At 40.0% G+C, this 21,817-nt stretch overlaps 1 protein-coding gene and 6 non-coding genes across 11 annotated transcripts in view; all 7 read right to left on the bottom strand.

Moving 5' to 3' along the window:
• Positions 1-21,817, bottom strand: part of dync2h1 (dynein cytoplasmic 2 heavy chain 1) — a 127,327-nt gene that overhangs the window by 24,144 nt on the left and 81,366 nt on the right. For all 5 annotated transcript variants that reach the window (XM_088078855.1, XM_088078858.1, XM_088078856.1 and 2 more), the window contains 6 exons: positions 18,289-18,449; positions 17,077-17,202; positions 7,634-7,744; positions 4,908-4,977; positions 4,329-4,414; positions 9-84 (listed from right to left, as the gene is read on the bottom strand). In XM_088078855.1, the coding sequence (XP_087934981.1) occupies positions 9-84; positions 4,329-4,414; positions 4,908-4,977; positions 7,634-7,744; positions 17,077-17,202; positions 18,289-18,449 (630 nt within the window). The remainder of the gene's footprint in view (positions 1-8; positions 85-4,328; positions 4,415-4,907; positions 4,978-7,633; positions 7,745-17,076; positions 17,203-18,288; positions 18,450-21,817) is intronic.
• Positions 11,223-11,295, bottom strand: trnam-cau (transfer RNA methionine (anticodon CAU)). The gene has a single exon. It is a non-coding gene; the product is annotated as a tRNA-Met (tRNA).
• Positions 12,362-12,437, bottom strand: trnam-cau (transfer RNA methionine (anticodon CAU)). Its single transcript has one exon. It is a non-coding gene; the product is annotated as a tRNA-Met (tRNA).
• On the bottom strand, positions 12,941-13,013 carry trnam-cau (transfer RNA methionine (anticodon CAU)). Its single transcript has one exon. It is a non-coding gene; the product is annotated as a tRNA-Met (tRNA).
• On the bottom strand, positions 13,512-13,584 carry trnam-cau (transfer RNA methionine (anticodon CAU)). The gene has a single exon. It is a non-coding gene; the product is annotated as a tRNA-Met (tRNA).
• On the bottom strand, positions 15,812-15,884 carry trnam-cau (transfer RNA methionine (anticodon CAU)). The gene has a single exon. It is a non-coding gene; the product is annotated as a tRNA-Met (tRNA).
• trnam-cau (transfer RNA methionine (anticodon CAU)) lies at positions 16,388-16,460 on the bottom strand. The gene has a single exon. It is a non-coding gene; the product is annotated as a tRNA-Met (tRNA).

The following is a 21,817-nucleotide window of genomic DNA, read 5'->3' as shown; positions in this document are numbered from 1 at the left end:
TTTCTTACCTTCAAAAAGCCTGTCGATGATCTCAAAGCCAGCACGGAGGTCTGACATTGAAAACTCATAGAACTTAGTCCAACCCTGAATAAAGGACAGAGAAGGGGAATAAGTATAAAAATGACAATTTATTTCTTTTGCTTCCTATACAAGAGTCACAACACACAAAGTACTAATGGGCTACTTTTAGAATTTGTCAACCAAACAGAAACAGACAGCATTCAAAATCTCACATCCACAGTGTTTGAAGATATGAGTATCAACCATAATATGTATTCCAATTCCTCTTAATCTTTTAACAGTTGTGTGCAAGTGCAGTCTTAATTACATGACTGCCATATTTTTCCTACCCTAGAGATGGAATACACAAACCAGGGAAATTAAAGACATCTGAATGTTAATCAGCATAGAGTGTGTTGGAAGTTGATATATCTTTCAATCTGATGTAACTTCTCTTGTGGCATTCGTTTTCAGGGTAACAATCCACCGTGTGTACTAGGAATGCTCAAGTGTGTTGGAACCACTTGTACACATCCACATACATTTTCATGCCTTAATGATCAGCTCAATTTCACAGTACACCAATTAATACTTCTCAGAAACCCAAGAGAACTAAGATCTTGTAACACAGCCCCAATAGAAACTGCCTTCAATGTCCAGATTGTAGGATTGAGGGGTATCTAAAGGCAAAAAATGATATTATATGAATATATAATATTCATAACTATATTTTCGTTAGTTTATAATTACCTAAAAATAGGGCAATTTGCATTTTTACGTCGGCCACTGTAGTTCTCCTACACACTTGGAACAGGGGAGGGACAAGTTTCAGTTCTGCAACCTCACCACTAGATGTCACTAAATTCTTCGTACCAGATCTTTAAATACCTGCTGAAAGGAAAATCAGCAGTAGAGGCTACTGCTGTTGGACTACTATTCACTTTCTTGACTTTTCTGGGGTCTCATTTAAAACTGTTGCATGCTTAAAAAAACAAGGCCTCAAAGAGAAGAATGCCACTTTCCACACAAAAGTTGTAATCTATAACAACACACCTTGACTGAGACCTGAGGTGCTTTGTACTGAGAATTTACAGATGAATGTCGGTGTGTAGAGGGCAGGATATGAGGCTGATCCACGTGCGGACAATTCCACGTAACTGTCTGCATGTGCATCAGCCTTTCTTTAATAGAATTGTACACACAGTTTTATGAATCTGAATATTTTTTGTCATAAGCTTTTTTCAGCTTTTGTCCACACGTATGATACATATATAGATATACAGCAGTAAGATCAGTCCAAGTTTTGCACATACAAAGACATGCTTTATGTGTGTTAGAGCACAGGAAGTCAAGACATTAGTGCTGAGACTTCAGGAGGAAAAAACACATACCGTATCACAACACTGACCATTTCAGATTTTTTTTTTTTTTAAATCACAGAACTGTTAAAACATAACTGAGTGTGAGGGTAGTCTCTGAGTGTGTGTTTGTTGCACTTCACTGCTATTCAATCAGCAGTTGTAATCTGCCAACTGATGCTGTAGGTGGATGAAGTGACGGGTGGAGGAAAACTGTGTAGGCATGTTCAGTAATTCATTGAATGATTAAGTGTACGATGCTTGTTTTGCAATTTTGTGCTTGAGTGTGTATTCACAGACAGCGGGACATGTTTTTACTACATTTGATAAATGTGCTTCTATATCGGAATGTATATGTATGAGAACAGATTGAGATTTCAGAGTGTGCTCTTGCATGTATGCATTGGCTGCTTATTCGGTGAATGATTCAATGTATGGGTTTGACATTGGTGACTGCATATGTGCGTTTTTTATTCATAGTGTGTGTACATGTTGTCAGTTACTTTGTGAGCACTCCAGATAGTGAGCGACCTATAGTTGTGTGTACACCAGACATAACTGAGCACACTTCTTGTTCTCTTCTATTTATCTATATACTGCTTTATTGCTGCTATCGCTCTTCTCTCTCTCTCTCTCCCTCTCTCCACACACCCACACACACACACACACACACACGTAAAAACACTGAAAATGGGGAGAGTATAAATGAGAAAAGGAGGGAGGAAAGCAGATGAAGCGAAGAGAGGGTAAGTAATGGTAAAGTGGACAAAAGGAGCTGTGACTGTTTCAATAATTAGGCGATCATGTTCAAGGATGAGGAACAATATTACCATCTCAGATAAAAACAGAAAGAGAGAGTGAGAGTGAGAGAAAGAGAGAGAGAGAGAGAGAGAGAGAGAGAGAGAGAGAGAGAGAGAGACAGTCAGCAGGGAGGAAGGCCAGCAAAAAGAAAATCAGTGTGGGAACAGAGAGACAGATCCCCAAGAAACGCACAAGGCACATAGACGCATACTGCATTCACAATAGTTATGTTATGTAGGTTTAAATTGTCTTATAAAGCGATCAATAGTTTTTTCCCAAACAACTCCACAATGTGGGTAATGGCTGGGGGGAAATGGGAGATGGCTTGGGGAATAGCAGAGACAGGGAAAGGGGAGAGAAGAGAAGCAAGTGTGCAAATGTTGTGGCAGTTTAATTACAAAAACATGTTCTCTTCCACAGTCGTCCCCTGTGTTTGGGCTTACTGGGAGAGTGTTGACTGTGTGTTGGTTAGCAGACAAAAAGGGATACCTTCCTGCTGTAACTGCAGACATGTCGTATCATTAGATTAGACAGACCACTCGGAGGCATCACTGCAACACACGCAGAGACAAATGAGTCCCAGTGCGTCTTGAGGCTCTGCCACACATGCTACCAAACTGTAAAAGCAGCTGTTTAAGTTGACAAGTGGAAACATGACACAGCAAATTGCAGCAAGTGTCGAATAATTATGGGTGCAACCTCGTCTTATTTTGCCAGTATTAGAATTTCTCTGCATGTCGGTATTTGTTTAGTTTGGACTTCTCAATCACAAGCATACCAGCTTATAAACAAAAGCAACAGACTCCAGAAGCTTAAATTATCAGGAAGAAGCGGCTGCTCAAGGGCCTCTCCAATGTGGGGGCTGTTTTAGACATTGTGTTTTATGTTGTGTACACTGGGTGTGTTGACCAGCAGGCAAGTTTAGTACAAAGGCTTATATTCACAGTTGCACACATATAAGACTCTGCCAGAGTCACAGTACAAAGCACGAACATGTTTGCTGTCTGTGCTGGTCAGTAAGGACAAAGAAAACTGATCTCTCTGGCAGTTTTTTTACACTTTCTGCAGGAGTCAATGAGTAGACGATTACTTTTTATTTCAGTGTCACTACCTCCCTGTGGATATCAATCTGTATGTTTCTGTACTATCGATTAACTGCCCAGGAAATAAACTACGCATTTGTATAGCTGTGTAGTGTAAAGATGTGTGCTGTGAATATGAACTGCAATTTCAGTAATTATGTCTGTGTGAAAACCTTTAAGACATAAGGTCATTAGGGCTGTATGTGTGGGTGTGTGTAAATACATCTTTGGGTTTTACAATTAAATTCTACCAAAAGCTTTTGATTTCAAAGGTCATTAAAGCACATTATCATTCTGCAAGCATCAATGTTAAGTGTATATTTGCAACAGCAGCCAATGCTCTACCCCTTTTCCATCATTAGCAAAACACAAGTAAACCTGTCAAAAATTGGCTATAGACTGTTCTTCCATTGACAGTAGAGCAGAGCTGTGGACATGGCTCTGCAGCAGACAAGCATGTCTTTCTGTTTTTTTTGTGTGTGTCACATTTGATGATATGAACAGGCTAAAAAACACGTAAACAGTAGAAAGCAGTATAATTGGAGTCCTGTGAAAACTTTACGGTAGTTTCTTTTCTTTATATATCTCTGACTTACTCATTCTCTTTTTCAAACTCGGTACACACAAATTTGGATCTATGTTTTACCGCTGCTTAGGTGGAGACGGACAGTGTTTAGTGGCAATGCGTCATTGCATATCACCAGTTAAGGGGTTAAAATTAGCATATTCACTAGGTGTTGTGTTTCTATCAATGCTGATCAGAGCCATAGGTGATAAACACCCGAGTCATTTGACCCATAATGAATGTCAGTTCTTACTTTTCCCATGACATTAAAAACCCAGATGTTAGTGGATGTTAGCAGTTTTTTTGTGCACTGGGAAAGAGGCTTTAGTAGCATTAATAATAAAGCTTTGATCCAGTTGCAGGGAATTTTTAGATTATTATTTGTTTGCTTATTTGTTGTCTGTTGTCTTAGTTCTGCATCCAGGAACTGTCACAACATTTTAACATTTGAGTTTAATGTCCCGAGATGAAAAAGAGAACTGTGACCACTTGGGTCTACATTGAGGTGTTTGTATATTTTACCTGTGGTATATAGTTACGTCTCTCTTGGCAGACAGCATGGAACCAAGCCAGACAGAACAGAGACTGGGCTCTGGCCAGGACACCTCCTGCATACAAACAACAATAGCATGTCACAACCAGAATAATTATAATAATAAATCATTCATGTTTTATAACCCTGTGGGCAGTTTTTTTTTATTATTCATCAAATGAAATAACAGAGCGCTGAAAGTCGAATTAAGCATGCTGTATTCTGCTGTGGATGGTTCAGACTAGTTTGAATGCTATGTTGTAGCCCAATTTGCTGCTATTCATTTTTTGTCCAAGAACCAGCAAGCGTGCTGGGGTTTCTTTGTGAGCTATTTCTTTACTATATATTAAAATAAGCACACAGTCTTGAAGCTTAGGGCCAGTCATTAGCTGCACCTGGCTGCTAGTTTAAATGTAGGTAGTACTTTAAGATATTCATCGCTTAAAACACCAAGCAAAGACATTACCACACATTCATACATCATTACTCAAAAGGTTTGCATCACTGCTTGGAATAAGAGCAACTGAATTCAGAAAATTATTCAGAGGGAGAAGAAAAAAAGAGCCAACCTTTACTGATCTGCTCTGGAGTCCATGATTCGTATGTTCTAAGCAGATTTTTCTTCAACCCAGGAGGAGCCTAGAGATGGTAAAAAATAATGGAAGGGCAGATGGAGGGCCGGGCGGACAGACAGACAGACAGACAGACAGATAGACAGACAGGGAAATGTTAAGGTAAATAAGGATAGAGAGGAAGGAGGAGAAGGAAATTGTTTTATTATGATGGAATCTTCTGCAACATTCAAAGAATAATTGCAAGTTCAGATTGCAAGGTCTAAATAGTCATGTCACACAAGCACAGAAACATGGCAAGGCATCTGGGTCATACTAGGTAGCACCAAAAAGGCACTGCTGAGATCTCAACTCAGGATCTCCTGTTTACTAGACAGGCACTTCAACCAGCTAATCCACAGTACCTTGTGATAAGCAGCATAATATGCACTACAATTTCTAAAGTAATTGGGAAGGGATAATACTTGGACAAAGATTTATTAAAGACTATAAGTTGTAGTTTGTTGGTAAAATTTAAAAATGTGAAAGTTAAAAAATAAATCTGTATGGTATAGTAACATGTGAGTTTATTATTGTGAGACTAGAAGGCTGAATTGTGAGAACTGGGCATCATTTGGTACTGACATGCCCAAGAGTGTGATTCCCAAATCCTCTTTATCAAATATGTGTGCCTGACAAGATCAAAAAGAAGCTGTGAAAGCAATTTGGGATGTGTGTCATGTTGTTTTGTTTCCCAGTCTGCTTAATGTTTTAACATTTTACCAAATGTAAAGAGCCCTTTTCTCAATACAAAATGGACATACCATTATAGGAAAAAAACATGACAAAAACATGACTGGTCAGACAATATAAAGACCATGCCCAAGCAAGGGAAAAAACAGATAATATTAGAGAGCTGAAGAATTGCAAGACTGCTAGCAAAAGGAAATCTCTTGTTTAAGTCATTTGTAGCCCACTGTCAGTCTCTCTGGGAATTACAAGAGTTTACAAATAATCTGAAAAAACATTGCTTGGCCAGGGTTGGAGACCCAACAGCCATAACCACCTATGTTCCGGTGTTATACTGCACTTAAGTTGGTACCTTTTCCACACAAGTCAGCACAAATTATATCTCTAAACAGTTCTCTATACATTTAATTTCACCAGCAGTGTTAAACTCTGTTTATAATAGAAACAATATGCATACATTGACACCAGTTCCCACATTATCAGCTTTGCTGAACATTTGGTACCTCCATCTGGAGGTTCTGATAATACCCACAGCCAGTAATGCATATGTACTGAATTTGCCAAAATTGGCAAAATCACTATGTATGTTAACAACTTCCGTAGATTAAGTGTATTTACCAGATGCTTACTTTTTAATATTGTGAATCCACAGTCAGTTTGAATTTCATTTGTTTCACCTGCAGTAGAACAATTTCCCCCAGGTGCATCACTGAGGGTTCATCTTACACTTTTATTCACTGTCAAGGAAGTAATATGTTAACTCTACTCTTAGACAGTAACAATTCATTTATTCCTTTTTTGTCACCTTTTATTCTCACATTAAGATACTGCATTCTGGTTTTGTATATTATCATTGAAAATACATTTGTAGAATGCAATATTTGAGAAATCTGAGCTGTTGGTTTTCACTTTGAGTCTAATGCAAGGTGCAAAACATAATTACTTCCTGAAGTTTCGAAACTAAACTGAAAAGGGGAGTCAGGTGTGGGTATACAACTGTTAAGGCTGCAGCTTATAAGTGAGGTTTTTTTTCGACACCGATGGCTAATATTCAAGCCATTTTTGTTGGTTGAGGCCTTTAATGTCATATACAGTAAAATCATCTGTAAAGTATTATTAATAATACTGCAACTACAACACATATCTTACATGGCTCAACTGGAAAAATGGCTTAATCAGGACCAGAAGCAATATTGCAAATCAACTCTGTGCAATCCCAATACAATCACACTGGCAAACAAAACCTATTTGTATCATCTTGTATTTTTACAGTTTATCTTTAGCTTGATATATTAGCTTTGACACTTGTCCCGCTGTCCAGAAATAATAATTTACAGAAACTTTACTGGAGATGTGTTTTGGATGTGTGTGCATACATATCAAGTATGTCAATAAGTTTGTCCCTGAAAGAGTGTGAGTGTGTCTGAGAAAGAGAAAAGAAAACAGTCAGACAGAAACAGAGGTTGTTTGCACAGCATGCTTGGCTGCTGAAGCAGATAACCCCTTGAGCATGACTTCCATCAGAAACACTCTGAGCACTAAAGCAAGCATCACTAACACACAAGCTGCAGGTTTCTGCATCTCCTTATGAATCTACAGTACATGTGGCTGCATTACATGTGTAGCCATTATATGGAGATAAAAAAGACAAACACATTGCCATGAATTCACAACATTTCCAACAAACATTTCACATCCTTCACCACTGTAAGTATGCAGTAACCTAGTAACACGACCCTCTGGAGCTTAGACAAACATGACTGCCTTCTGGGGAAATTCAAAAATTCAACACTGTATATAAATCAAATAAGACAAATTAATGAGCATTTTGTGTGTTTCTGCAAAACCGAAACTGTGTGGGTGCATGTTTGTGTGTAAAAGTTCAGTTAGGTTGAGGCTACAGTAAACTTCATTGTAAGCTACCGCAGGAGTATTGCAGTGTTATTGTTTCCATGCCTGTATGTGTGTGGTGGTGAATGTGCATGTGTGAGTACCTCATAAGTGATCTTGAGGCTGGACTGCAGCAGTATGGGAGGAAATCTGGGGTGAACTTCAGCTGTCAGCCAGAGACGGAAGCCTGCTTTGGGATGTAGCACATTTAACTCCTGTGGAGGAAGGACAGTGCACACATTAGATACATTGTTCACATTAAGAGATCACTACAGGGGAGCAATTTAAGATCAGACTACTTGTGCAGTAATATCTGGCTGAAGTCTATGCAGATTCATATTCAGACATCCAGGTGGCAGTACCTTAAAAAGGTTTTATTTTTAAAAACACTGGACTAAAAACTTTTTTAAAAAGAAGACGTTTCGGTGTTCATCCAAACACCTTCATTCGGTGTAATGTTTGCAACAGGAAGTAGCTCTGGCAAATATATACATGCAGACAAGTCACATGACAAGCACATGGCATGAGATCATATGATTTGTGGGAGATGTAGTCCAAAGATGTGTTTGTCAGAGAAGATGGTGTTCTCGTCAGATTATGATGGTGCCCTTCCCCCCAACTTCAAGGTGGAGCAAACGCACAAAAATCTCCCGTATTTCAAAATATAAAACTCACTCATTAGTTGGAACAGCTATATAAGACTAGAGCATTTGGTTGTAAAGGCCTGGGGCCTATTCCAGGATGGATTTGAACATAGGATGTTCTTGTTGTGACATAAAAAATGAAAGTTTATCCCAGAGAAAACTTGTCCTTATACCTTTATCTTTGTAAAGATATGCAGGTATATTCAGTCAACATTAATTTATACAGTGTGGTCTAATAAGAGCTACACTTTCCTTTGCTGCGTACTAGTGGAGAAATATGAGAATATCTGTTTTCCTTTTGTCATGTATTTTTTGGAAATTAGAATAATGCACAGAAACAAATTCTCAATTCTATACATCTGTTCCCATCTCTTCTTTTCACTGTCTCAATTGCTGTCTCTAAATCTAAATTTCCAGCTTTCTTTCTTTCACTTCTCTTCTCACATTCCTTCCCTCTCTCCTTTTATCCATTTCAAAGACTTGTGGTTAAAAATAGCAAGCTGACACCTTAGGGTTTGTCGTCTGATTGGGTACTCAAACACACGTGCACACGCACATACACACACTGAAATGTAATCAATGTGTTTCTGCATCATTTGGAACCTAATTCATTCAAGTGGAAGCACACATGACCACAGAAAATCAAAGAACACAGGAACTGACATCCCTCGAAGAAAACTCCAGTTTCTCAATTTGTGTGTGTGTGTGTGTGTGACGCGTTGTCAACCAGAATTCTACTGGAACAAATGACAGTATTGCAAGAAGATGCAAGACAGAGACATTGACAAAGAATAAAATAAAAGATGGGTAAATACAGAGAAAGGAGAGAGAGTGTGAGAGAGTTCACACATTTATTTCACTGTTGCGCATCAAAATCTTTCTTTATTAGAATAAATTCATATTGTTCAGAGCAACTCGTACCCAGACAGATACTTAAACTCATCAGGCTTTCCTCAAATTGTTGCTGATGGGAAGTTGTATCTTCAACCTAGAGATAAGAATCGTGGGATGCAGTAATCCAGTCACAAGTTTTCGACCAGTGATAATAGCTGTATCATAATAGTGATATAGTGATTCTCAGGGACAGTATCTCATTTATTTATTGTGATACAAAACACTGGCAGACAGAGAACTATCTAGAGTAGTAGACAGAATGAGAAATAAATCCATAAGTAGATGAATGGAGTGGGTGATATGAAAAATGAGAGACAGGTCAGTACAAGTGGAAGAATATGAGCAGACAGGGATGAAAGGACATCTGCACTGCCAACTTCAATTATGAACACTAACCGCTCTCCTTTGCTGTCTCTCATCCCTCTCTATTCCTCTCTCTAACTGACCAACTGGTTTAGTGAAGGAGGGAAGGACTGGAGAGACAGATGGCAAAAAGGAAGCCGGAAAATTTAGAAACATTAAAAGATACAGTAAGACTAAGCAGATGGACACGGCTACAAAAACAGAGGCAGATACTAAAACAAAGCTCTCTTTTGGAAGAATTTCCACCTGCCTGCTGAGGCTCAGTTCACTTTTTACTATTTGCCTTCCTTTTTTCATCCACTCTGTCTTCATTCCTTACTTTCCTATGCCCCCTACCTCCCTCGTTCCCCTTGTTGCGTCAGTTTTTCATTCAAGCTCAGCTACTGAGACCGCAACCTCGTCGGTTGCTGGGCAAAGATTGAGACAATGAAACAGTGAGAGAAAGAGGAGCAGACAGAAAGAGAGACTATTACTATACAATATAAGCAAGGCACAAAGGAGTGTTAAGAGAAGCTGGTGAGAAGATGGCAAGGAGTGATGGAAACAAATGGAAGAAAAAAGGACAAAATACAAAACTAAATACTAGGAGGACAGAAGAGTCAGAGGTGAGGACAATGAAATGGTGAGGTGAGGAAGTAGAGCTAAACCTATGGTTTAAGTCACACTGGCAGCACAGGCAACTCTGGACAGCAGGGATATCAGGCTAAACCCAGGACTACACACGTACTCACACACACAAAATAACACACATACAGTCTCGCACACACAGGTGAAGGCACACACACAGACAGAAGCCAATCATTGCCAACAGCTGTGCCTCCAAGCGAGACATGACCTGCTCTAGTGACACAACACTAAACAGAACCCCAGGAAGAGCACACGGACACAAATAAACACAGAGAAACTGGAAGACACATATTAACCCACTTACTGTATGTAATGTCACACACAAGCACACGTACACACTGAAAAACACATACAGTACAAGCAACATGGTCACAATGAAGCATGTGCTACATACACACATGCACCTGCTACATGCAAACTGAGCATGACACAAACACATAAACATACAGAAAGATACACAAATAAACACACAGAGTGAAAAACACAGCCACACAAACAGCTGCACAGTGACTAATATGGGTCGACAGGCAGAAAACAAAATGTGTACGTGCAGGTAAAGGACAGATGGTAATTTTAGATATGAAAATTTGGGTAGCCAGCAGAATGTCTTCTCATGTTCCGACGTTCTTGTGTGGCAGAGTTGTAACATTATAGATAAACACTGACAAGCAGTTGAAACAAGGAATTGCATACATGCTAGTACTAGTTCACAATATCCCCCAAGCTCTCTATGCTGCTGTAAGGTGGCCAGTTTTTTCAGGCATATTGCTCCACGTGAGGCCTCTCTAAGATTCTTTGATTTTTCAGCATCAGTTGTATTTTTTTAATTCTTATGAAAATTCACTGGCACTCCAATTTCAGCATTATGTGTCATTTGTGTCCTCCCACTGCGTTTTGTTGTCATCCCATCTTAAAACACCTGCCCTGTGTGACAGTTGAACTGAAGACCTTCAGATCATTAGACTGACGCACCGCCTACTGCACAAATGAGCATCAGCAGTATGCACCATGTGAGGTACATAAGGCCTCTGTAAGAGTCAGTGATTTTTTTTAGCATCAGTTGTATTTTTTTCGTTCTTGTACTGATATACTGGCACTCTATTGTCAGCAATATGCACCATGTGTCTCCCACATTGTGTTTTTTGTTGTCTCATCTCAAAACACCTGCCCCGTGTGAGGGTTGAACTCACGACCTTCAGATTATGAGACTGACGCGCTGCCTACTGCGCCAATGAGGCTCTGAAAAATATTTGAAAGATGCAAAAAACAGAAAGCATAAAAATTCAATACTCAACAACAGGAATGTATCTGCCCACCAAATACACTCACAATAAGGCTTTGATCACATGATTTTATGGTGTAATGGTTAGCACTCTGGAATCTGAATCCAATAATCCCAGTTCAAATCTCGGTGGAACCTAATTTAGTGCGGGACGACGGGTGGAAGATTTCTTTTTCAGAAAGAAAATTGGTTGAAGCTAAATGGATAGACCGGATCCAGGACAAACTGGACTAATCTAGCCGTGTTGGTTGTTCTTTTTTTTTTTTTTTGAATAGAAGTCTACTGTCAGCAATATGCACCATGTGAGGTACATTAGGCCTCTGTAAGAGTCAGTGAATTTTCAGCATGAGTTGTATTTTTTTTCGTTCTTGTACCGATATACTGGCACGCTATTGTCAGCAATATGCACCATGTGTCTCCCCATTGTGTTTTTGTGGTCTCATCTCAAAACACCTGCCCGTGTGAGGGTTGAACTCACGACCTTCAGATTATGAGACTGACGCGCTGCCTACTGCGCCAATGAGGCTCTGAAAAATATTTGAAAGATGCGAAAACAGAAAGCATAAAAATTCAATACTCAACAACAGGAATGTATCTGCCCACCAAATACACTCACAATAAGGCTTTGATCACATGATTTTTATGGTGTAATGGTTAGCACTCTGGAATCTGAATCCAATAATCCCAGTTCAAATCTCGGTGGAACCTAATTTAGTCTTGGACTGACGGGTGGAAGATTTCTTTTTCAGAAAGAAAATTGGTTGAAGCTAAATGGATAGAGCGGATCCAGGACAAACTGGACTAATCTAGCTGTGTTGGTTGTTCTTTTTTTTTTTTTTGAATAGAAGTCTACTGTCAGCAATATGCACCATGTGAGGCACATAAGGCCTCTGTAAGAGTCAGTGATTTTTTCGGGATCAGTTGTATTTTTTTCGTTCTTGTACCGATATACTGGCACTCTATTGTCAGCAATATGCACCATGTGTCTCCCCCATTGTGTTTTTTGTTGTCTCATCTCAAAACACCTGCCCGTGTGAGGGTTGAACTCACGACCTTCAGATTATGAGACTGACGCGCTGCCTACTGCGCCAACGAGGCTCTGAAAAATATTTGAAAGATGCAAAAAACAGAAAGCATAAAAATTCAATACTCAACAACAGGAATGTATCTGCCCACCAAATACACTCACAATAAGGCTTTGATCACATGATTTTTATGGTGTAATGGTTAGCACTCTGGAATCTGAAGCCAATAATCCCAGTTCAAATCTCGGTGGAACCTAATTTAGTGCGGGACGACGGGTGGAAGATTTCTTTTTCAGAAAGAAAATTGGTTGAAGCTAAATGGATAGACCGGATCCAGGACAAACTGGTGGACTAATCTAGCCGTGTTGGTTGTTCTTTTTTTCTTTTTTTGAATAGAAGTCTACTGTCAGCAATATGCACCATGTGAGGCACATAAGGCCTCTGTAAGAGTCAGTGAATTTTTCGGGATCAGTTGTATTTTTTCGTTCTTGTACTGATATACTGGCACTCTATTGTCAGCAATATGCACCATGTGTCTCCCCAATTGTGTTTTTTGTTGTCTCATCTCAAAACACCTGCCCCGTGTGAGGGTTGAACTCACGACCTTCAGATTATGAGACTGACGCGCTGCCTACTGCGCCAACGAGGCTCTGAAAAATATTTGAAAGATGCGAAAAACAGAAAGCATAAAAATTCAATACTCAACAACAGGAATGTATCTGCCCACCAAATACACTCTCAATAAGGCTTTGATCACATGATTTTATGGTGTAATGGTTAGCACTCTGGAATCTGAATCCAATAATCCCAGTTCAAATCTCGGTGGAACCTAATTTAGTGCGGGACGACGGGTGGAAGATTTCTTTTTCTGAAAGAAAATTAGTTGAAGCTAAATGGATAGACCGGATCCAGGACAAACTGGACTAATCTAGCCGTGTTGGTTGTTCTTTTTTTCTTTTTTTGAATAGAAGTCTACTGTCAGCAATATGCACCATGTGAGGCACATAAGGCCTCTGTAAGAGTCAGTGATTTTTCGGGATCAGTTGTATTTTTTCGTTCTTGTACTGATATACTGGCACTCTATTGTCAGCAATATGCACCATGTGTCTCCCCAATTGTGTTTTTTGTTGTCTCATCTCAAAACACCTGCCCCGTGTGAGGATTGAACTCACGACCTTCAGATTATGAGACTGACGCGCTGCCTACTGCGCCAACGAGGCTCTGAAAAATATTTGAAAGATGCGAAAAACAGAAAGCATAAAAATTCAATCTGTATACTCAACAACAGGAATGTATCTGCCCACCAAATACACTCACAATAAGGCTTTGATCACATGATTTTTATGGTGTAATGGTTAGCACTCTGGAATCTGAATCCAATAATCCCAGTTCAAATCTCGGTGGAACCTAATTTAGTGCGGGACGACGGGTGGAAGATTTCTTTTTCAGAAAGAAAATTGGTTGGAGCTAAATGGATAGACCGGATCCAGGACAAACTGGACTAATCTAGCCGTGTTGGTTGTTCTTTTTTTCTTTTTTTGAATAGAAGTCTACTGTCAGCAATATGCACCATGTGAGGCACATAAGGCCTCTGTAAGAGTCAGTGAATTTTTCGGGATCAGTTGTATTTTTTCGTTCTTGTACTGATATACTGGCACTCTATTGTCAGCAATATGCACCATGTGTCTCCCCAATTGTGTTTTTGTTGTCTCATCTCAAAACACCTGCCCGTGTGAGGGTTGAACTCACGACCTTCAGATTATGAGACTGACGCGCTGCCTACTACGCCAACGAGGCTCTGAAAACCCTTATAAACATGGGAAAAACAGAAAGCATAAAAATTCAATCTGTATACTCAACAACAGGAATGTACTGCCCACCAAATACACTCACAATAAGGCTTTGATCACATGATTTTATGGTGTAATGGTTAGCACTCTGGAATCTGAATCCAATAATCCCAGTTCAAATCTCGGTGGAACCTAATTTAGTGCGGGACGACGGGTGGAAGATTTCTTTTTCAGAAAGAAAATTGGTTGAAGCTAAATGGATAGACCGGATCCAGGACAAACTGGACTAATCTAGCCGTGTTGGTTGTTCTTTTTTTTTTTTTTTGAATAGAAGTCTACTGTCAGCAATATGCACCATGTGAGGCACATAAGGCCTCTGTAAGAGTCAGTGAATTTTCGGGATCAGTTGTATTTTTTCGTTCTTGTACTGATATACTGGCACTCTATTGTCAGCAATATGCACCATGTGTCTCCCCATTGTGTTTTTGTTGTCTCATCTCAAAACACCTGCCCGTGTGAGGGTTGAACTCACGACCTTCAGATTATGAGACTGACGCGCTGCCTACTGCGCCAATGAGGCTCTGAAAAATATTTGAAAGATGCGAAAAACAGAAAGCATAAAAATTCAATCTGTATACTCAACAACAGGAATGTATCTGCCCACCAAATACACTCACAATAAGGCTTTGATCACATGATTTTTATGGTGTAATGGTTAGCACTCTGGAATCTGAATCCAATAATCCCAGTTCAAATCTCGGTGGAACCTAATTTAGCGCGAGACGACGAGTGGAAGATTTCTTTTTCAGAAAGAAAATTGGTTGAAGCTAAATGGATAGACCGGATCCAGGACAAACTGGACTAATCTAGCTGTGTTGGTTGTTCTTTTTTTCTTTTTTTGAATAGAAGTCTACTGTCAGCAATATGCACCATGTGAGGCACATAAGGCCTCTGTAAGAGTCAGTGAATTTTTCGGGATCAGTTGTATTTTTTTCGTTCTTGTACTGATATACTGGCACTCTATTGTCAGCAATATGCACCATGTGTCTCCCCATTGTGTTTTTGTTGTCTCATCTCAAAACACCTGCCCGTGTGAGGGTTGAACTCACGACCTTCAGATTATGAGACTGACGCGCTGCCTACTGCGCCAACGAGACTCTGAAAAATATTTGAAAGATGCAAAAAACAGAAAGCATAAAAATTCAATACTCAACAACAGGAATGTATCTGCCCACCAAATACACTCACAATAAGGCTTTGATCACATGATTTTATGGTGTAATGGTTAGCACTCTGGAATCTGAATCCAATAATCCCAGTTCAAATCTCGGTGGAACCTAATTTAGCGCGAGACGACGGGTGGAAGATTTCTTTTTCTGAAAGAAAATTGGTTGAAGCTAAATGGATAGACCGGATCCAGGACAAACTGGACTAATCTAGCCGTGTTGGTTGTTCTTTTTTTCTTTTTTTGAATAGAAGTCTACTGTCAGCAATATGCACCATGTGAGGCACATAAGGCCTCTGTAAGAGTCAGTGAATTTTTCGGGATCAGTTGTATTTTTTTCGTTCTTGTACTGATATACTGGCACTCTATTGTCAGCAATATGCACCATGTGTCTTTCTCTTTGTGTTTTTTGTTGTCTCATCTCAAAACATCTGCCCCGTGTGAGGGTTGAACTCACGACCTTCAGATTATGAGACTGACGCGCTGCCTACTGCGCCAACGAGGCTCTGAAAAATATTTGAAAGATGCGAAAAACAGAAAGCATAAAAATTCAATCTGTATACTCAACAACAGGAATGTACTGCCCACCAAATACACTCACAATAAGGCTTTGATCACATGATTTTATGGTGTAATGGTTAGCACTCTGGAATCTGAATCCAATAATCCCAGTTCAAATCTCGGTGGAACCTAATTTAGCGCGAGACGACGGGTGGAAGATTTCTTTTTCAGAAAGAAAATTGGTTGAAGCTAAATGGATAGACCGGATCCAGGACAAACTGGACTAATCTAGCCATGTTGGTTGTTCTTTTTTTTTTTTTTGAATAGAAGTCTACTGTCAGCAATATGCACCATGTGAGGTACATAAGGCCTCTGTAAGAGTCAGTGAATTTTCAGCATGAGTTGTATTTTTTTCGTTCTTGTACTGATATACTGGCACGCTATTGTCAGCAATATGCACCATGTGTCTCCCCCATTGTGTTTTTTGTTGTCTCATCTCAAAACACCTGCCCCGTGTGAGGGTTGAACTCACGACCTTCAGATTATGAGACTGACGCGCTGCCTACTGCGCCAACGAGGCTCTGAAAAACCATTCAATGGTGGGAAAAAAGTTGAAGGATAACAACTCAGTCTATAAATTCGACCACAGCAAGTTATCTGCTCATCTTTCATGGTGTTTTCCCAGGGGATCTTTTCTTGGACTAACTAAGAAGTCTTATTCTCAATTTATCATATTAGTTTTGGAGTTGTCAGAGTCCCCTTGCTGGATCTTTGCATCATGCATTTGAACCTGCATGGTAAAAATGTATGTTTATCTTTTGCAATTTGCCATTCCCCACACACAGAACCCTGATACCAACCTGGTTATGCACAAAAGTGGCTGCAGAATAATATCATTTTAGAGTAATTACGGTTACATATATAACAGATATTGTTGATGCAATGCAAGTAATAGTAATGCAATGGTATTGTGAACAAACACATTAATAGTCCAAACATACACAGATAGTTTGATCACTCTCTCCCAAAGCTGATCAATAAAGGTCTATGTCAGGTGCTTTTCTCAAATAACAAGAGATAGCAGAATATTTGAACCGAAAATGACAATCTCTAGAGAAAAAAAAAACACACTGACAAATGTTAACACCTGTACATAATGCCCGATGACACAAAAACTTTACACAAAAAGTACCTACTTTTTCCAGGAGTGGTAGCCATGTAGTGACAAGATGAAGGTTTTTCAGGCAAAGCCAATCTCCATTTCGGGAACATTCTCTGAGTGTAGCTAAGGCCACATCAGCCTGTCCCTGACCCATGGAGATCTAGACAGACAGAGAGAGTGGAGGAGGTAGGAGGGGTGAGAAACAGAAGCAGTGGGATGGAAAATTTGATTCTACATTGTAATTTCTGAGAAGTTAGGGGGCAGATAATCTGATTCAGTATTTGAATTCATCTCTCTCCTCAGTGGGAGAAACGATGAAATACTCGCAAAGTGAGATTCCCATTGTGAATTTAATCCATAGAATTCTTACATAGAGGCCAGTAACTCACAACTAATATGATTTCTATTTTATATGTAACTAATGTGACTGAGTAATTTTATATGCAGCACCCATATTAGTCTAACAAAGCGTGTACATGTTTAGTGCTCAATATATGGGTTCACTTGTATTTATATCTTCTTTTCGACTTCAAAGGGCATTTGGGGATGTTTTTTTTCTTATCAGCTGTGAGAGTCCAAGGACAGAGGGTATCATATGTTGGAAACCCCCCGAGGCAGTTTTCAATCAATAATATTCGGCTAAATAAATAGAATGGCTCTTCATTCAGACAGGAAGGTAACATCAGGCTTTGGGGTAAAAGTCAAAGGTTTGTTGGACTCATCCACAACCCTTCCAATTTGCTCTATAGGGGCCATTGTGCTCCTTATATTACATCATTGCCAACAGCGTTTCAACCTGACGCTGTCCAGCAGCATATCATAGGGCCATGAAAGGTTCTGTCCAACAGCGTTATCAACTGACACTGCCCATCCACGTATCATACAGCCACACCAGGTGCTGTGCGGCCAACCAGCAGAATTTCATAACAGTGTGAAAGCTTCTGTTCTGTTCTGTCATGAAAAACTGCATTAACCACATGTTGAATAACTGCAGGTGTGTTGGGGTGTCAAGTGCAAGGGCGATTTCCTCAGACATCTTGAAATGTATTCTAATTATAAGATGTAACAATTAATGCACTCCCCTGGCAGCGCAACACCTATTCAGTACAACATTCAACAAGCTGTCGCACTCTCATTTCCCTATTTAGATACACAATAGACTACTTTAGACTACTACAATAGAAAACATTCCACTGCACTTGCTAATCTGCTATGACTTTTCATTTTCAAACCTGTTATTCTCTACCTCGTGATAGTTGTCCCTGCCCACGGTTTCTGCTGCCAGTTCTGCAAGCTCCTGGGATGGGTCTGCCCCTGGGGAGATGATGATCAACACCGGCTCCCATTCCAACGTCTCATTGTAGAGACGCCGTAGGTTCAGAGGAGGGGGGGAAAGCTCTTTCATACCTGCAGAGAAGAGGAGAGGGAGTGAGGGAGGTAATAAAGGGTGTGAAAGACAGATCCAAGTAGAGTGTTCAACATTGCATTTAGAGTTGATATGCTACTCAAAGTCAATGTGACTGGATATGCTGCACAGAGAGGGTACACCAGGAGGGGCACAAATAAAAGGCAAAAAAAGAGGAGGAAACAAGAAGTGGTGGCAAATGCTAGTATGTGGCATCAAAGGAGCATTTGGTGAGGGTAGATGGTGAAAGAAGGAGACACAGGCGGGTAGGCAAATCAAGCAGGAAAAGATGACAGGAAGACAGAGGGCATGAACAGGGAGGGGTAGACAGTGCCTAAAGGGGAGTGATGGGGAAAGGAGGCTGGGGAAAAGGAAAAAAAAATAGAAAAAAAGGCAGAGCAGAAGGGAGGCGTTGATGGAGAAAGAGAGAGAGGGCACAAGAGGAAGACACAGAGTGAGGGAGATTAGGAGCGTGATGTGCTGTGCATACTGAGTGCTAGGTATGCAGCAGTATTCACCACACATAGCAGAAGAATACCTTGTCAGCCCCCTGGTGTTGAGAAGGCAGGCTCTTTGTGTATGTGCCTAGGTGTCTGTGTGTGTTTGTGTGTGTCTGCATGTGTGCGTCTCCTCACTGAGCATTAGGCTCTAATCCTGCTGTAATATTGTGAATGACATATCAGATATGGGTTAATAGTGACACACAAGTAGTGATACAGGCTCACACAGTGTGGAAATTCCACTGTGACATTACTCACAAATATCAGTAGATATCTTTTGCAGATGCACGCATGCACACACAAGCACACACATGCACACACTGTGCTGTCATTTCTGGTTGAGACAACTGCCCAAGCCTCAACATTCTTTTTTTGTCTGCTGCCAAATGCACTCTGCTGCACATTCATGCACGCGCACAAGGTCTTGCTAGAGAACATCTTAGCACGACCTTTTGCTGAGTCACCATGGTAACACTAAGAAAAACAGTCATCTGACCACATGGCTTGTGATGTCTGACAGCAGAAAAGGAGCATTTACAGAATGTGTGCACAAATACCTGCACAACTACCTTTGACATGGGCAGGTAATCAGTATTCCTGCTGCAGACCAGCATCCTCTATCTGTGAATAGCAAAGTTCACCTTGGCTTTTATGACACACTATCAGGGCAGAGAGGAGCCAAAAAGACAGTGTCCCTATAGTTCAAACACTGTTTAGTGGAGGAAAAAATGAATGGCTAAGAATTAATGAGCACACACTTGACATTACAGAAATTGACAGGATGCATTTGCATTTAAATGCAGATTGATTGTTAAAACAAAAAGGGTGTCTACTTGGCTGCATGTATGATAAAAAAAATAACTGAAAGGCAGAGAGAGATGCTTTTTAAGCATATTTGAAAGAGGGTTTGTATTTTTTTGAGAAGTAGAGTGAGCAAGCCAGTGAGTGAACACAAGTGTGTGTGTGTGTGTGTGTGTGTGTGTGTGTGTGTGTGTGTGTGTGTGTGTGTGTGTGTGTGTGTGTGTGTGTGTGTTCACTCAGGCATGCCTGTGTGCGTGAGCAGTGCCCAGGCCTGGACTGGGGGGATTGAGTGAGATTAGCTGTAAGAGGATTACAGACCATGCCTCATTAGCATACTGATTTACTGCCAAAAACACATACACATACACACAAAATCTTCTTCTCCCCTGTTCTCTCTCTCTTTTTTTTTTTTTGCATCTGTCTGTCTCTCTCTCAGTCATTCAGAAACACTCTCACCCATATCATGCACTTGTAGACACACAGTGCACCTTCATCAATGGGTTCACTTGGCGTTCAAGGAGTGTGAGGACTATCTCTTTATCAGGACACTGCAAGTGTGTGCTTTATTAGAACTGCCTACAGATAAACAAGAAGAGAGACAATAAAGCTACCTTTGTGCTTTCAGGAAGTTAGCTCTAATAGAAACACGGACAAATAGCTTTTAAGAACAGGAGAGCTATGAGAGATGGGATGTTTGACACCCACAAACTCAGGAGTACATCCACATATACACAAAGACACTGAGACAAACGCATTGTGACGCACAAAAGTTTCAGCCTGAAAAGTTGCTTCACTTTTCCCATATTTCACAAAACCTTCCCAATCCATGTTGGCCTTGGTGCAGTAGGCTGTGTGTCAGTTTCATAATATGAAGGCAGTGAGTTCGAGCCTCATTCGGTTAAGGTCATTTTAAGAGAATGAATTTTTCGGAATCAGAATAGGATGAATGGAGAGAGTTACTGCAATGTCAATGATGTGCAAATATAATTTACGCCATCAAAGACGGAGAGGGGCTGATGGACACCCACAAACAGGAATATACTGATAGGCACACAAAAAGGCTGAAGTGTGCCCCTCAGTGAGCCAGTATTATAATTAGCACTCTGGAGCAGCTGTACAACAGCTGACACTGAATTTCAGTGAATAGAGCTTTTGCTATCAGTAGGAAGCAACGCAGTCAGAGTATTGTCGCTCACCAAAGTGCTGTCTCCCTCTCTCTCTGTACCTTCTCTATTCCAGTCTTTTTTGTAACCACCTATATTCTGCTGGGGCTCTTTTGAATGTCGTATTTAAAAAATTGTGAAACAATAAGAGTTGGGAAAAGTACGGCACTAAATTTACAGCTAATATTTTTCAAAAGAAAAACATGGGCGCTTTTGTTTCAGGAAAACAAGTAAAGCTGTATTTGTGACTGACATTTCTACTCATTGTTATGTCTTATTGGTAGCGTAAGCAGCAGTCACATATTCTGAAGGTTGTGAAGCCTCATGTAGAGCAGCTTTTGAAAATGTGAAACTCACTGAAGAGGTGATATACCACAGTTTTAATGTCGATGCTGTATTGTTGTGGGCAAAATAACATGTTGTATTGCATTATTGGTTTTACAAATCCTCACCTAAAAGCCTCATTAGTCCAGTAGACTGTGTGCCAGACACAAAACATGGTATCAAAAGCAAAAGAAACCAAGTATAATAATTGAGTATTGCAAAAGTAATCTAGTACAATAATGGAGTACTGCAAAAGCAATCCAGAATAATAATGGAGTATTTGTCTTTTTAAGGCTGAACTTGTTTTCGATAGCCCCAAGCAGTATTTAACCTCACTAGCGACATGGCAATGTCAGCTGAACAGTCCACCACTTTGATCCTGTCTGAAAAATCTCACAACTAGTGTTTGAACTTTGAATACAGGAAATAGTATCTGCAGAAAAAAAGAAAAACCAAAAAATAATGAAACATCGATCAGTGGATTCATCAGAGTCGAACAATTGAAAACATATCGGGGACAAATTTTTAATTCAAAATTAAATTTAAATTAAATCAGTATTTTTATTCACAAGTTCAGGTTCA

Source organism: Plectropomus leopardus, chromosome 6 (assembly GCF_026936395.1).
Source record: "Plectropomus leopardus strain MGB_pleo_1.0 chromosome 6, ASM2693639v1, whole genome shotgun sequence".
Classification (NCBI taxonomy): domain Eukaryota; kingdom Metazoa; phylum Chordata; class Actinopteri; order Perciformes; family Serranidae; genus Plectropomus; species Plectropomus leopardus.
The sequence above is the reverse complement of the archived record's forward strand: the minus strand, read 5'-3'. Positions and strand labels throughout refer to the sequence as shown.